At 44.0% G+C, this 15,518-nt stretch overlaps 1 protein-coding gene across 1 annotated transcript; it reads left to right on the top strand.

Annotated features, from left to right (window-relative positions):
- The first annotated feature begins 1,843 nt into the window (after positions 1–1,843).
- On the top strand, positions 1,844–14,392 carry LOC116419767 (membrane-spanning 4-domains subfamily A member 6C-like). The gene is made up of 7 exons (XM_031941782.1): positions 1,844–2,601; positions 6,149–6,204; positions 8,830–8,973; positions 10,085–10,141; positions 10,391–10,510; positions 12,246–12,384; positions 14,030–14,392. The coding sequence occupies exons 2-6, from the start codon at positions 6,154–6,156 to the stop codon at positions 12,357–12,359; spliced, it is 486 nt and encodes a 161-aa protein (XP_031797642.1). The 5' UTR covers positions 1,844–2,601; positions 6,149–6,153; the 3' UTR covers positions 12,360–12,384; positions 14,030–14,392.
- The last annotated feature ends 1,126 nt before the right edge of the window (positions 14,393–15,518 follow it).

Below are 15,518 nucleotides of genomic sequence, written 5' to 3'. Positions count from 1 at the left end.
GCCAAAGAGTCTGCTTGAATTCAAGATGCTCAAGATGGGATGGGGAGACGGCATGAAAACGGCTAATTCTAACAAGCCTACCCAGGGTAAATTGGGAATGAGCAGGGAAGGCACTGGAACTAAGACGGCTTGGGGAAGACTTCCCGTAGAAGGTGGGGCTTTAGCTGGAACCTAAAGGAAGCCAGGAGTCGGGTTAGTAGCTGGAGAGGAGGAGATAGCCAGAGAGATGGAAAGCTTGTTTTTGAAACAAGCCAGAAGGCCAGGGTGGTCACTGGACAGAAGACTATGGATAGAAACAAGGTGTAAGAAGACTGGGAAGCTTGGAGGGGGCTGGGTTATAAAGGGCTGTAGAGATTTTGTTGGAGGCAATAGGGAGCCACTGACGTTTATGTGGAGGAGGACATGGAGAGAGTGACATGAGACACTAAATCACTCTGATGGCAGAATGGAGGACAGATTAGTGGGAAGATCGTAGAGACAGGAAGATCCTCCCACCAGCAGTTTGTGTGTGTCTGTGTGTATGTGTGTATGTGTGTGAGAGCATCTGATCTGTGGGAGGGGGTGTCAGAGGAGAGGGGGAGTATTCAGGGAGTGCTGCAGGTGACATCCACAAGAGATGCTGCAGAGGTGGTTCCCCCAGTTTGGATATGGATGGTAAGAGAGCCAGGGCTCTGGGATTGCTCCTAGATTGTGAATCTGGGACCGGGAAGATGGCAACTGCCTTCTACAGGTTTAGGGAAGGTGGGTGTGAGGGAATGTAGAGGGAGGAAGATATTTATGGACTTATAACGTCCAGTTTGACGTGGCTAAAAGGTAGTTGGAACTGTGAAGTCAGAAGCAACCAGAGAGGTCAGAGCAAGAAAGGCAGGAGAAGCATAGAGATGGAAAGTAAATCCTTAGAGCTGATGAGATCACGACGTGAAGTAGGTAAGAGGAAGAAGAGAACCGGGGATCCAATCTTGAGGAACACCTGTACAAGGTGTAATCTGGAGGAGACCTAGAGGGTGGTGTCAGAGGGAGCTGGAGAACCAGGGGGGAGAGGGGTGAGTGAAAGAAGAGTATGGAGAAGGAGAGGGCGATGACGGCAGAGAGATCTTGGAGAATGAAGATTCCGAAAAGCCCGTGGGATCTGACATCTAAAAGGTCATCAGCAACTTTGGGAGCAGTTCTGGTGGAATAACAAGGTCAGGAGCCAGGTTATGAGGATCTATGCAGAACGTGGGAAGAAAGGGAAGGGACCTTTCCTAGTTGAAGTAGGAGGCAGAGAAGTCCCCTAGAGGAGGGGGGTGATAAACGTGATCAAAGTGGGGTTAGCTAGGGAGCCTGAGGACGCCCCTGAAGAGCCGGGTCCCTCCGAGCCAGGGCCTGGGGACGGGGGTCCCGGGCAGAGAGGGCTCGAGGAGAGCGTCTCCTTCGGGTTCTTACTGATCCGATCTCCTCTTCTCTGGCCAAGCAAAGGGATCCGCTTGAACGGATTTTAGACCTTGAAACAAGCTCAGAAGTTGAACACCCTGAATTTTTCAGATGGGAAAATTAAAAGCCAGAAGCCACCGGGACTGTAAGAGATGGAGCTGGAGCCCTCAGCCCTCAGGCGACCGCCGCTCTTCAGTCCGAGCCCGCTGCTAACTCCACGATGCGGGACTGCGGGGAAAAGCCCCCAGACGAGTGTGTCCGTGTCCCTGCCTGGGCTGGGGGGGGGGGGGACCGCGGGAAGGGGAGGGGCGGCGCAGGGGGCTCCCTGCATCGCTCACCTCCCCCGACCTGGCAGCGGCTGAGCGCTCTTAGCTCGGCGGACCCCCACACACACCCCGCAGCCCCACGAGGGAAACGCTCGCGCTCTCCCTGCGCCCTGGGGATTCCTGCGGGACTTTGTATGGGGAGACAGTGGCGGTTGGTTAGTGGGGCGGCGTTAACTCCCCCACCAGGCTTTTCCCCGAGGAACTTTCTACCCCTGGACTAAGAGGGAGAGCCCGTGGCCGGGGGCGCCTCAAATTCCTGCTAACCCTGCTTCTGAGCTTCTGTGGTCCCCCCCCATCCCGCTCCCAGTGTTTCCCCCAATAGTCCTGGGGCAGCACGGTCCACCCCCTCATTTTACAGACGTGGAAACTGAGACCCACGGAGGTTGTGACTTGCCTGAGGTCACACAGCTGTTTTAAGTAGGAGACCGAATTCGAACTCAGGGCTTCCACCTTCTTCATCCATCTCATCATTTTGTCTCTTGGACAGGATCACAATATTTAGGGTTGGGCTGGGACGGTAGGGACGGTCACACAGCTCATGTCCCAGTTCTCCCTGAAACAGAGGGTAACCTAGCTGGCTGCCAGATCACAAGCTTCTTCTGGAGCCCCCCAGTTATCTAGTCTGTCCTCGAATTCCAAATCCCCTCTTCTTACAGGCTCATCTGTCTTTCTTTGGAGGTCCCAGTTTTTGAGGATTCCTGAAGGGAAGGTTGGGAAGTGGAACCGATTGAAGGAACCCCTTCCAACTCTTTCTTGCTTTTGACTGAAGCAGCCTCCATCGGGCTTGGATGCTTGGGGGTCCCGGAGACCCAAAGGAGAAGAAGCAGCTTTTCCTTCCCTGTGCTCGTCTAGGCCCAAAGTGGTAGGTATGGATTGTTCAGGAAGGCGGCATCTCACTAAGCTTCTGATAATTATGGATTTGAGCGAGCTTCCTTCACCTTTCTGCCCTGTCACATTACAAATTCTGTTGGACATGATGTGATCAATTTTGAGATTGGCTTTGAATTGAAAGACCCCTGGGGGGGAGTGCAATCTTCAGACAGGCTCTTTTGAGTCTAGAATGCTCTGGAATCCATTTTCTAAATTTGCTAGACTCCTGATCGCCATTAAGCAATTTAACCCCAGCTACAGTCTGATTATTTCCTTGGATACCCAAAGTCATTCATTTGGGGGCTTTTTAAAAGAAACAAATCTTTGTCTTCTTCATTTCTGGTGTTTTTTTCTATCCATTCATTCATTCATTCGTTTGTTTGTTTGTTGTTTGCTGCACCATGATTTGATTGAAATAGGGAACACCTCCCCAGGGAATTAATTACATCAGAGACTTGTCTGCTGCCTTCTAAGAGATCTGCTTTTCTAGGTAATACTGGCTATTGCAGATTGCAGTCACCCTTAAAAGGAAGAAAACCACATTCCCTTTTCAGTAGTGAGTGTTTATTATTCTGGAATCTCATTTCGAATTTTCCCTACCTTACTCTCTAATTAATCGGAATTAATTTGTGATGCTTGCCTATATGGGACACCTCAGTATGATAGTATTGTGGGTAATCAGTCCTGGGGATGCTTCCTGCCTCAGGCACATGCTGGCTTAGAGACCTTGGGCAAGTCTCTTCCCCTGTGAGTGCCCCAGTGATTCCTATAAGAGTACAAACTGCACCATGGATGCTCAACTGCTTTGACTTTACCAATGCAAGTCCTACTGAGTGTTCGTTCCCTCAGGTGCAGTTCTAAAGGAAATTAGAAGCACATGTTATCGGGGAGGCAGTGCATGAACTGGACGTGTTTAAGTTTGGGGTGGGGAGCAGGGGGCAGGAGAACTGCCTTCAGCTATCTAGATGTGTCTCGTGTTCATGGACAGGAGCTGCCTTGCGATACCTGAGTTCTGTGATGTGGCAATAGTTTTTTCTGCTCAGATAAAATTGGGACTTGGTGATTGGAAGTGAATTTCGGCTCAAATGCCCGCTGTGATTCAACAGAAGTCATTTAAATGCCTCCTCGGTGCCCACCTGGAGCTGGACAGTGTTTTGACAAAGGCCAATCCCTCCCCTCTCCCCCATAACCCTCCACTTTCCCACCCACCTTCCTGAAGGAACCTGGGAGTCAGGAAACCTCTCAGGTAGGGAGGGCTTTGCAGGAATAGGGCAAAGGCAGAGGTGGGAGATTGCACAGTGACCACTAGGTGGCACCTAAAGGCACAAAGTTTGGGGACTGAAGTTAGAAAGACCCAAGTTCAAAGGCAGACCTTTACTAGCTGCTGGACTGAGCAAGTCACTTAATCACTGTCTCTTGTTCACTCGCTTTCAGTCATGTCCGACTCCTCATGACCCCATTGGGAATATTCTTGGCAAAAACCATGGAGTGATTTTGCCATCTCCTCCTTCAGGCTCATTGTATAGATGAGGAAACTGAGGCAGAGTGAAGTGACTTGTTCAGAGTCACACAGCTTAGAAGTGGCTGAATTTGGATTGAGGACTTCCTGATTCCAGGCCCAGTGCGCTATCCATTGCACCACCCAGTCACCCTTATCTGCCCCAATTTCCTCAACTGTAGAATGGTGGTGGTAACAGCACCTGCCTTACAGAGGTGTGATGATTGAATGAGGATAGTTTTTAGAGGCACTTAGCCCAGTGCCTGGCCCCTAGGAGGTACTTTCTCTTCCTTCTGCTGTTAGGGAACATGGAGGAGGCTCATTTGGTTAGAAGGTAGCATGTGTGTGTGAGAGAGAAAGAAATCCCAAAGTAGTCAAAAGAAAGAGAAAAGAGTTTGAGAACCATGACTCTCCTGGGCCCTGCTCACAGCTCCCAAGTAAGTGAGGAAACGAGGGAGAAGGAGGAAGAGGAGGACAAGAAAACGAGAAGAGGAAGAACAACAATATGAACAAGAAGTACAAGAACAAAAACAACAAGAGGAGGAAGAAGAGGAACAACAACAACAGGAACAACTAGAACAATAAAAAGAGGAAGAAGAACAAGAATAAGAACAAATAATAATAATAACAAGAAAAAACAAGAATAAGAATGAGACAGGAACAACAAGAACAATAGGAAAAACAACAAGTAGAGAAAGAACAAGAAGATGCATAAAACAAGAAGAAGATGGGAAGACCAAGAACAACAAAAACAACTAGAACAACAACAATAAGAGGAAAAACAAGAATAAGCACAAGAACAACAAGAACAATGAGAAAAAACAGGAATAACAGGAACAAGAACAAGAAGAAAAATAAGAATAATAAGAAAACAACAAGAGGAAGAAGAACAAGAACTACAAGAATAGGAACAACAAGAACAAAAGGAAAAACAAGAACAAGAAAAGGAAGAATAACAAGAATAAGAACAGGAACACAAATATAAGAGGAAAAACAAAAACAAGAAGAGGAAGAAGAACAAGAACTACAAGAATAGGAACAACAAAAACAAAAGGAAAAGAACAAGAAGAAGAGCAAGAACAACTAAAAGAACAAGAAAAGGAAGAAAAACAAGAATAAGAACAGGAACACAAGTACAAGAGGGAAAACAAGAAGAACAAGAATGAGAAGAGGAAGAGGAAGAACAAAAATAATAAAAACAACAACAAGCAGCATCAGGAAATCAAGCATGCAAATATTAAGTACCTGGAGATACAAAAATGAAATAGTCCCTGCCTTCAAGGACTTTACTATCAATCCCAGAAAAAGAAAGATAATAGACTTTTTGACACAATAGCTTAAGTGCCTAGTCTGTATAGAGCTCCTACAGGACCAAGCACCCGAAGAAATGTTTAAATAAGACAACTTTGTCCCTGCTCTCATGGGGTTTACAGTCTAGTTAAGGAGGCAAGAAACCAACAAGGATGACTATAAGACAAAATGCAATAGGTCAGTCGCAGTCACCATGTAACTGTGAGAAAGGGCTAACAAAGATCGCCAAAGGTTTGCAGAAGGAGCCACAAGTGAAAGTGAGATCAATAATAAACATTTTATTCCATTCAAAAAGCATTTCTTAAACCCCTAGGTGTAAGAAACTGGTTTTTTGAGGGGTGGGGCTGCAAAAGTCACTATTTAGGGAAGACTTTAGGTTTTGGCCAAGGATGGGTCAGCAGAAAAGGTTAGCAGAAAAGCTAATTTTCAGGGAGTAAAAGGTGGTGAAAATTGAGGAATGGAAATGAACTGCAGCAATAGAATTCTCAGTATTTTGTTTTGAATTGTCTAGAATTCAATACATTTATTCCATTTATACAATACATCAGTTCAGTTGAAAGTTAAAACTGTTTCTTTGGGGAAAAAATGAGGGAGGAACTTATTCTGTATATAATATCTGGCAAAATCTTAATTTAAAATAAGCTTTACTGGTTTTGATTTAATGAAGAACCTCAGATAGATTATTTCATTTCAATCACTGTCCTTCTCTCCTGTCTTTCTTGCTTCCCAGATTAAATGGAAGTCTATGACTATCTCTGTATGAGAGAAGAAATCCGAGTTTTGGGGGTAAGAACTAAGATCTTATGATGATGGTGCCCAGGATTGAGGATGGGGGAGCTTTGGGGAGGAACAGAGTCAGGGTCTCCTAAATGTTTCTGACTTCAAAAAGCATTTATAGTGCCCAGTGCCCCTGACTGACCAATAAAAATGTGAAACTTCTTTTACAGCCTGTGAATAAAATAGACAAGACATACACACACATATATAAATATATACAGTGCCCATATGTGTGAATATATACATGTGTTTAAATATGTGTATAAAGAAATATGTACATGTTGTGATATATACGTACAGCTATAGAAAAGCAGGCAGGCAAACCTGTTGGGATTTTATCATCTTGGAAAGAACTGTCATGGTTGGATTGTGTATTTGGAAAAGAAAGTAAGAACTGAGATCCCTCTTCCCAGGGGGAAAAATATGTTGGAAAAGAGATTGATTTTAATATGTCATTAATCGTGGGAGGGGGGAGGGCCAATGGGTAACCAAAGGAAAATCTTAGAAAATAAGTTTTTAGAAACTTGGAGACTACTAGTCCAAGATTTCTTAACTGAGTGGATGACCTTGCTTTATATAAGTCTATGCCTCTTTCTATCTGAATGTGTATGTGTATATATATATATATATATACACATATGTATATATGCAAAAATATGTTTATATATGTATATATATATACTGCCAAATCTAGATTAAAATATCAAATATTAATAAAATAAATTAAAAATATAAATAAAATATATAAATATCAAATATAGGCATTATATATACACATATGTGTATAGATGTATTCATGCACACACACACATATATAGCATATATATATGCATATATATATATATATAAGTTTATTGGATTCTTTTGGAACTCTATGTATTTTACTTTTATTTATTTAAAACATAATTCTGTGTGAAGAGTTCATAGACTTTACCAGATTGCCCAAGGATCAGGAACATACAAAACACATCCTGCCCTCATCCCTACTCAGCTACCTCTTTCTGCAGATGAGGATACACAATCCAGAATGAATCTTTTGATTGAAGCCACTGAGCTGTTCCCCTTCAGGATCTCAAGGAATGGACATAACCCCAATGTCAGCCTTCCCAGCAGTCTCTGAGAGCTAGTGTTCTTCTCCCTCCCCATCACTTGTATATAATGGTGTGCTTGTATCGTCTCTTCCCATAGACTGAGCTCCTTGAGGATGGGAAAGATGCGCTTCTGTCTGTCAGTGCTTAGCATGGCAACTGGTTGTTAGTGGGGGAAAAGAGGGAAGGGAGCCAGCATTGATTAAACCCCTATTAGGTCCCAGGAACTCTGCTGGCTTTACAAATATTTACAAATGTTTTATCCTCATGACAGTTTCTAGACAAGAGATGCTATTATCTCCATCTTATAACTGAAGAACCTGGGGCTGACAGAATTAGAAGCATTAATAGTTAACAGTCAGCAAACAAAAACCCTGATAGGTGCCAGGCCCTGTGCTAAATGCTGCATTGGGGGGGGGGGGAAGTGTGTAGCAAAAGAAAAATCTTAGAAAATAAGTTTTTAGAGATAGAAACTTGGAGATAACTAGACCAAGGTTCCTTAACCTGGAATCTATGACCTTGCTTATCTATATCTCACTCTATATATGTGTGTGTATACCTTTAAAAATATGTGGAGATATCTATATATCTATATATATATACACACACATATCCCCATATATAGACATATATGTATGTATGTATACACATACACTGCCAAATCTATATTAAAATATATAAGCACAGCTATCAAGTATATGTGTATATATATATATATGTGTGTGTGTGTGTGTGTGTGTTCATAAACACTTGTATATATTTGATAGGTGTATTGGCTTCCTTTGGAACTCTTTTACTTTTATACATTTAGCTACAAATCCTACAAACAGGATGGAGGGGAGAACAGTCCCAGCTTTAGATCTAATGAGGAAAGGCTATTCACAAAACCTGAACCTGAACCTGAAAAGGGGGGAATGGGGCAGGAACAACTCCCCATCCTAGGGCAAAATAGAGAAATCAGAAATATCTCAGAGAAGTCCTGAGTTGGACTCTCTTGAAATGGGGGTTTGGGATCAGAGGACACTGAGAGGGGGCTGATGAGATCTTGGGGAACAATGAGTTTTTCCTTCATGAACTGTGCCCTTTCCACATCCTAAAAAACAAGTATGAAGGGATAGGGGGAGACAGAATCTTTGAGCCAGGAGGGCCTTCAGGACCAGGCAGCACTAATCAGTTACTCCAGGGACAACATCCTTGGTAAACAGTCCTCCAACGTTGCAGTGGAGCCCATTTCCCTTATAAAAAACCCAGTCCTCACAGTGAGCCCCGTGAAATCAACTGACCCCTCCTCATCCATTCTTGGAGTATCTTCTCTCTGTGTATCTTTCTGTCTCTGTCCCTCTCTGTCTCTCTGTCTCTTTGTGTGTGTGTGTCTGTCACTGTTTCTCTCTCTTTCTGTCTGTCTCTTTCTGTCTCCCTTTCCCTCTTCCTGTTCTTCTCCCTCTCTTTCTCCTCTCTCTCTCTCTCCCTTTCTCTCCTCTCCTTCCCCTCTCCCTCTCCCAGATCTGACTTTCTGATCCTGACTGATATCATTCTTTCTCCACAGACTCTCCAAATCAACATCGGCATATTTCACCTTCTCTTGGGCAGCCTGTGGTCCTTTATCAAAATGATGCAATTTCCCGAGTCTCCTATGAATTACAAAACTTTTATTTTTAATTTAAAATATCCATTAATTGCAGCACCTATTGTGAGTAACCCAAGTCCTTGCTGTAATTGACAGATGCTTGCTTAGACCATAAGGGTCCTGTCTTTAGGGGGAAATCTATAGCAGGCCCCCATAAAAGAGGGACTAGATTTGTTCTCCTTGACAAAACTATGAATAATGGGTACAGGAAAATTCATACTCGAGGTCAGGAAGAACTTCCGAATATTGAAAGATATCTGAAAAAATGGGACAGGCTGCATCTGGAGATAAAGTTGCTCGTTTGTGAAGTCTTGAAGTCAGTGCTGAATGACTGCTTGTCAGGGAGGATACAAAGGGTGATAGGGAGTCATCTCGGAAGCTAAGAAGGTCTAGTCCATACAGGTTGATCTGGGATTTGCAACTAGGCCCACTGAATCTACATTGGGAACTCTTCCCCTTCCATGCACCTGATGAAGCTGCCCTACATTATAAAAACCAAACCAAACTATTCTTTTTGGTTGCTATGGCAAATAACGCTGGGGAAAGGGATAGGATACATCCCCAGCCTGCAAGAGGGAATCAGCACCAGGCTTAAATACTTTAAATGACTCAGCCCTAACTGCAGCCCCTGTGGCTGCTTTATCTTTGAATGTAAGCTCCTGGAGGGCAGGAATGGATTGCTTTGGGGAGGATTTTTTCTCTGAATCCTAGAGCCTTGCACAATGCCTGGCCAGCTAGGAGACTTAATGGGGATGTGACATTTCTGAGACCTGGACCTTGGGTCCTCTAGTGAAAAATGAGACAGCCTCTGAAGGGTCCCTTATAATACTTGATAGATGGTCCTTTTCTCCTTTCACCATTCATCTCTGTCAGATGGAGTTGGCTTAAATGACTACAATCCTATGACTTTTGCATTGTGTTCTTCCCATGCCACATCCTGGCCGCTCCTGCTCTTTCCACCTAGAATGCCATATGTCTCCTGGAAAAGCAGAGGGGAGCCCATCTCTCCATAGAATTCTGTGAATCTTTTAGTGGGCTGCCATTGGCAAAGAAAGTGCAGAAGGAAAACCTACAGAGGACACATGTAACCATTCTCTCTCTCTCTCTGTGTGTGTGTGTGTGTGTGTGTGTGTGTGTATGTGTGTGTGTACATGCTGCTGTTTTTTCTACCCAGAACATCATTTCGGGAATCTTTGCCATAGTTACGGAAAGGAAGCGCCGGCTTTCCCTGGTAAGTCCAGATGTTTGTCTTTAAAAAGCCCCTTTCCCCTGGCTCTGAGCTCCTTTTGTGTGTGTGTTGGGGGGATACACCCCAGGGCATTTGTGGGAAAAGACCCCTCCTCACCCGTGGGAAATCCTGGAGAAGGGAGCGTTTCTTCCACTAAAAGGCACCGGCTGTTGCTGAAAGTGCTGGACAGCACCTTCCTCAAAGCTCCTGGGCTGCGGTGGCTAACTCCGGTTTCTGTTATGTTCATTTCAGGCAAAGATCACGGTGGGGATTAACGTCATCGGCATCGTTTTTTCCCTCTACGGGCTGATAACATTAATTATTGAGTTTCTTAGTTATCAGTCTGAGGTTCTGCGGTACAGTTGGTCTGAAGTAAGTAGCCTGGTTCAATGGTCAGACCTCCATTTCTGAAGGCGTGGTGGCTCTGATTGCCTCTGGTTACTCAAGAGTTCTGGGCTCCCCTTCTTTCCTGAGGATCCAGGTCCATTTGAGGCTGAGCAGAGCTCACTTCTGGGAGTGATAATGACAAAGTAAAACCAGTGCCTTCAGTGGACCCCAATGCAAAAAAAAAAAAATGAACCACTGGGGCCACTGGGATTCTGAGAGCTGAGTTTCCACATTGCCCTTGGGAACTCGAACCCATTACTCTCAGCTCTGTCCTGGAGTCTGCTCCCTCTTGTATGGACTAGCCTTTGATGAAACTATCTTCCCCCCCACCCAAACCCTGAGTCTAACAAAAACATTCCTGGTTCCTTCTACGGATCCCCCTATAGTATGACCTTCAGAGCTTTCGGAATCCCGATGATGGTCACTCACTCCACTTAATCAAAATCCTTCTACAAATGGGGTACCCTAATATTCTGGTCTGAGGAGTCTTATCAGATAAACTTTGTTTGCGGGTGAAGGTCTGAACCCCCAAACATGCTCCTCCTCTCATGGAGCTTCCATTCTATCAGGACAGATGCCATGTCCACATATAAGTATGTAGAGGAAAAAATGTAAGGGAGTTAAGAAGAATGGGGGCAGGGGAAGAGAGGAAGGGGAAGTTCCCACATAGAAGGGGTGCTTGATGAGTCCTGGACAGTTCCTTCTAAGATGGCTAGAGGTTGCATTCTATGCCATAACACATAACTGACACTCCTATTCTGCTTAGAGGCCATTAGGATCCCTGGCTCTTTTTTTCCAGACAAATTGCCTCCTTGCAAAGTTAGTTGTTTGTACCCAAGTTGAAAATTCCACATTCATCCCTTATAATCCTATCCCCTTGGCCCAGTTTTCCATCAGGATTCCATCCTCTTGCCCCTGCAAAATTTGATAATCCCACCTCCATCTTTTGCGAGGAAGAGAAAGGGTAAACAGTACCTGGGTGGTGCCACAGTGAATAGACTGCTGGGTCTGAATTCAGTCCCGTATTGGATACTAGCTGGACTGTTTCCTCAGCAATAAAGTAAGGGATTTGGGAAAGATGCCCTTGAGGATTGGGGGGAGGAGGAGGCTTCCGCCCTTTGACCTGGGATCTAAGAAATCCCAAGTCCTCTGGTGAGCTGGCATGGCACAGTAGAAAAAGCATTGGTTTGCCTCGTCAAAGGTGCTTAATAAAGTCTTGTTCATTTTCTCTCTGTGTCTTTCACTACTCGTATGATCTTAAGGAAGATAATTGAACTTCCCTTGGTCTTAGTTTTCCCATCCGTAAAATTAGGGGATTAATCTTTAATGAATTCTTTTCATGACTCTTTCATGTAGAGGGACACAGAGGCTCAAACCCTTCTCCCCTTAGCTAAAGGTCTAGTATGGGAAATGAAACATAAACATATCAAAAGACAAGTGGTAGTGACCGGCAAAGGGCTGACCTCGTGTGAACGCTGCAGTGGTGCTGGAAAGCTGTCCAGCCATGCTTCCCATTAGTTCTGTTGACTCCCCATTGGCCAGTCATTGGCTTCCCCTTAGTTCCCACTGACTCCCCCTTGGCTCCCCGCTTGGCTCCCCTTTGGGTCTGAGAAATGAGACTTTTTTTGGCCAAGATCCCTTCCAGGTCTATTAGCCTTGCCAGTGGGCTGCCCTCAGCACTCGAGATACTAACAAGAAATGTGTTCTTTTCACTTTTTAGAGCTCTATTAAATTACTTTCCAATTATCTGTTCTTCTACACCATCGTGTATGTGGTCATCTCATGGATCATCCTCAGATGGAACCACAGAGCCATGTATCGCCCGTCTTTTTGAACAAATGTCTCCTTTCTCTCTGCAAGTAAGATTGGGGGGAGGCAGGGGAATAGAAAAGGTCAAAGCTCCTTCTTTGTAGGGTAAAGCAACAAAAGGGGAGAAAGCAGAGGGGATTGGTATTCTGCCAAAGCTCTTTCAAAGGCAGACTCATGAAGCCGTACCTCTAGACTCCCCTCTTCTATGGGATGTCAGAGCTTGGAGGTCCCATGAGAGGTTACACCACTCAGGTGCGCAGTGGGAGAAACTCAAGAAGCCAGAAAGTTCACACAGAACCACCTTCCTCCTATTTATTCCCCTTTCCACTGATCTGTAAAAGGGAATCCCAGAAAATTCCTAGGGTGCTAAAGTTTGCTATTTCCAAAGGTTCTTAGGTAACAAATGCAATTGGTCAAGAAGTCACTGAAGAGCTTCGAGCCTCAGTTTCCTCATTTATAAAAGAATATTGATGATTTACTTCACAAGGGTCAATTCAATTTAATATCACAAGATTTGTTACGTGCCAGCTATGCGTTAGGCCAGGCTAGTCTGCCAGGTCCCAGGAATATAAAGACAGACAAAAACAACAAAAAACTTGACCGGAGTTTGGGGTATGATTGTGGCTATGTCAGGGACATAGAGAATTTGTGGAGATGCCCTAGGAGAAAGGGAAGAATCAGGAAAGGCTTCTTGGGAAAAGAAGGTAGCCCCCTGAGCAAGGAGCAGCAAATGTATTATTGCCAAGAAAACCCCAAATGGGGTCCCCAAACGTCAGACACAGCTAAAACAACTGGGAAAGAAACCAAAAGCAGGAGCAGTTTTACCAGAAATCCCGGACCACACTCCCCCAGGAAGGCCACTACTCTAGCTGACACATGCAAGCAGGGGCCATTTCTTGCAAAGAGAGGGAGGGGCTTTCTATCCCCTCCTGACCCTTCACTAAAAAAGCCCAGAGTGTGAGTCTTATATCCTCTGTATTATGGAAAGCAGAAGGAAGAATAAGCTGGAGGATTGAGTCCTCCCTTGTACAGTGGCTATTTTGGCTTCTGCCCAAAAAAGCAAGTTTGGAAGTGGAGTCAGGAGACCTAAGTTCTAATTAAGATTTTAAGGTTTCCTGATTGTATGACCTTAAATCAGTCATTTCTCATGAGCCTCAATTTCTCCCAAAAAAGGGAATAATTGGTACATTTACTAGGTGGATGTGGGGAAAATGCTTTGATTTGAGTTCTTAAAGGATCCTAGGCAGAGTCAGAAGGGACCCTGGAAATTATTTAACTTCTCTCACGTTTTTGGGAGGTAAAAACTGACGTTCTGCTACTGAAAGGACTTGACAGAGGCAACACAGCTAGGTGGGAGGCAGGGTAGTGCAAAGGAAGGGGGTCTAACCCAAGAGTCACTGGGCCTAGCTTTGTATCCCCAGCTGTCACTAGTGGAGAATCAAATGAGACCAGATGGGTTATCCTGTGAAGTCACTGAATTTCTCTCTGCCTCAGTTTCCTCCTCTATAAAATGAAAGGATTAAGCTAAATGACCTCTAAAGCACCTTCCAGTTCAACCTCAGATTCTCCAACTCGGGTCTAGCAAGTCGCTTCATTGTCTTATGCCATCTCCTGCTTATGTAACTGGGCTATCATTGAGACAATGGTGGGGGTGTTTGGGGGAGGATATGATGTTCACTTTTCCTGCCCTCCCAGACCCAGCTCCCAGGTGTCCAGGTTGGAGCCAAATCCAGAAAGGACAACAAGGATGTCACTGAAGACTCGGCTGGGGCGAAGGAAGGCGTCCTTCTGGGACGGTGTGCATGGCCTCCCAATCCCGGGCTACTTTGCGCTTCCCACTGAGCGGACAAAATAGCAAGCACCCTTGCTCAAGGCTCGTGGACAAGGGTCGTCAGGTGACTCACAGCTCATTGTGAATATCCAGCCCCCATTTAAAAGCAAAGAAAACCATTGAGAATCCCCAATAAAGAATGACTGGAAAGCTGAGAATGGGCAAGCGTTTGAAAACGTGCACAGTGTTTTCTAATTTTTTTCCCCTGTTTCTTAAATAAAAGTGAAATGAAGACAGTTTGCTTCTTTTTTCAAATTTATTTAAAGAAATAGTGAGGAAAAAGAAAAACAAAATGAAACAAAAGGACATTGTCATATGCCCAGCAGAATATCAGGGAGGATTCAAAATATATAACAATGAATTACCAGATCAAGAAAGGATAGATGGGTAGATAGATTAGTAGAAGAAATTATATTCATGAGTGTGTTTGCTTCCCTATAAATTATTCTTTTGTTCTTTGCTGTGCATCTTTTTTACTTTATTCTTCCCCCCCCCCTTTTATCCCCCATGACCTCCAGGCAGGCTAAGGTTAAGAAAGGATATATTTATATATACATATATAGATATATAGATTACATACACACATATCTTTCTTATCCCTGCTTTAATTCTGCTCCCAACTTGTCTTCCTATTACTTAACTTTCCCCCACCTATGGATCCCTCCTTTGTCTTCTTCCCACACCTTTGCTTCCCCATCCACCCATCCCTCTCCCCTTAGTTCTTTATAGATTTTGGAGGGTGCTTATTTAAACCATTCCTGATGTGAATAGATTTTCAGAACTACAAGCCCTCTTCTCCCCTCTAATACCTCTGTGTCTATTCTTCCTCTGTACCTGATTTATATGACATTACTATTTTTACCTTAACTCTGTCCTAATCTTTATTTTGAGCTGCCCTATTATTTTCTATCTTAAACATGTTATACATTTTCCATCTTAAAGAAAAACAATTTATCCACATTGAGTTCCTTGAAATTGATCTTTGATATTGGCTTTTATATATTAGATTTTCTATTAAGTTCAGGTTTCATTGATCTAAAGTCCTGAAAATCTCCAAGTTCATTGAATATATATTTTTTTTCTTGTCCAATATTAGAGATAATTTTGCTGGATATGATATTTTTGGCCACATGCCTAGTTGTTTTGATTGTTGGTAGATATGATTCCAGGACCTGATGTCTTTTATTTTGGCTGCTGATGACTCCTGTACAATTCTAATTGTAATTTTAGCATATGTAATTTTAGCATAGCGTTTTTTTCCCCCTTGTTTACTGCAAAATTTTCTCTTTGATCTGGGAGTTTGGAAATTTGGCAATAATGCTGCTATGTGTTTTGCACAAAGGATCTCACAGA

This window comes from Sarcophilus harrisii, chromosome 6 (assembly GCF_902635505.1).
Source record: "Sarcophilus harrisii chromosome 6, mSarHar1.11, whole genome shotgun sequence".
NCBI lineage: Eukaryota > Metazoa > Chordata > Mammalia > Dasyuromorphia > Dasyuridae > Sarcophilus > Sarcophilus harrisii.
The sequence above is the reverse complement of the archived record's forward strand: the minus strand, read 5'-3'. Positions and strand labels throughout refer to the sequence as shown.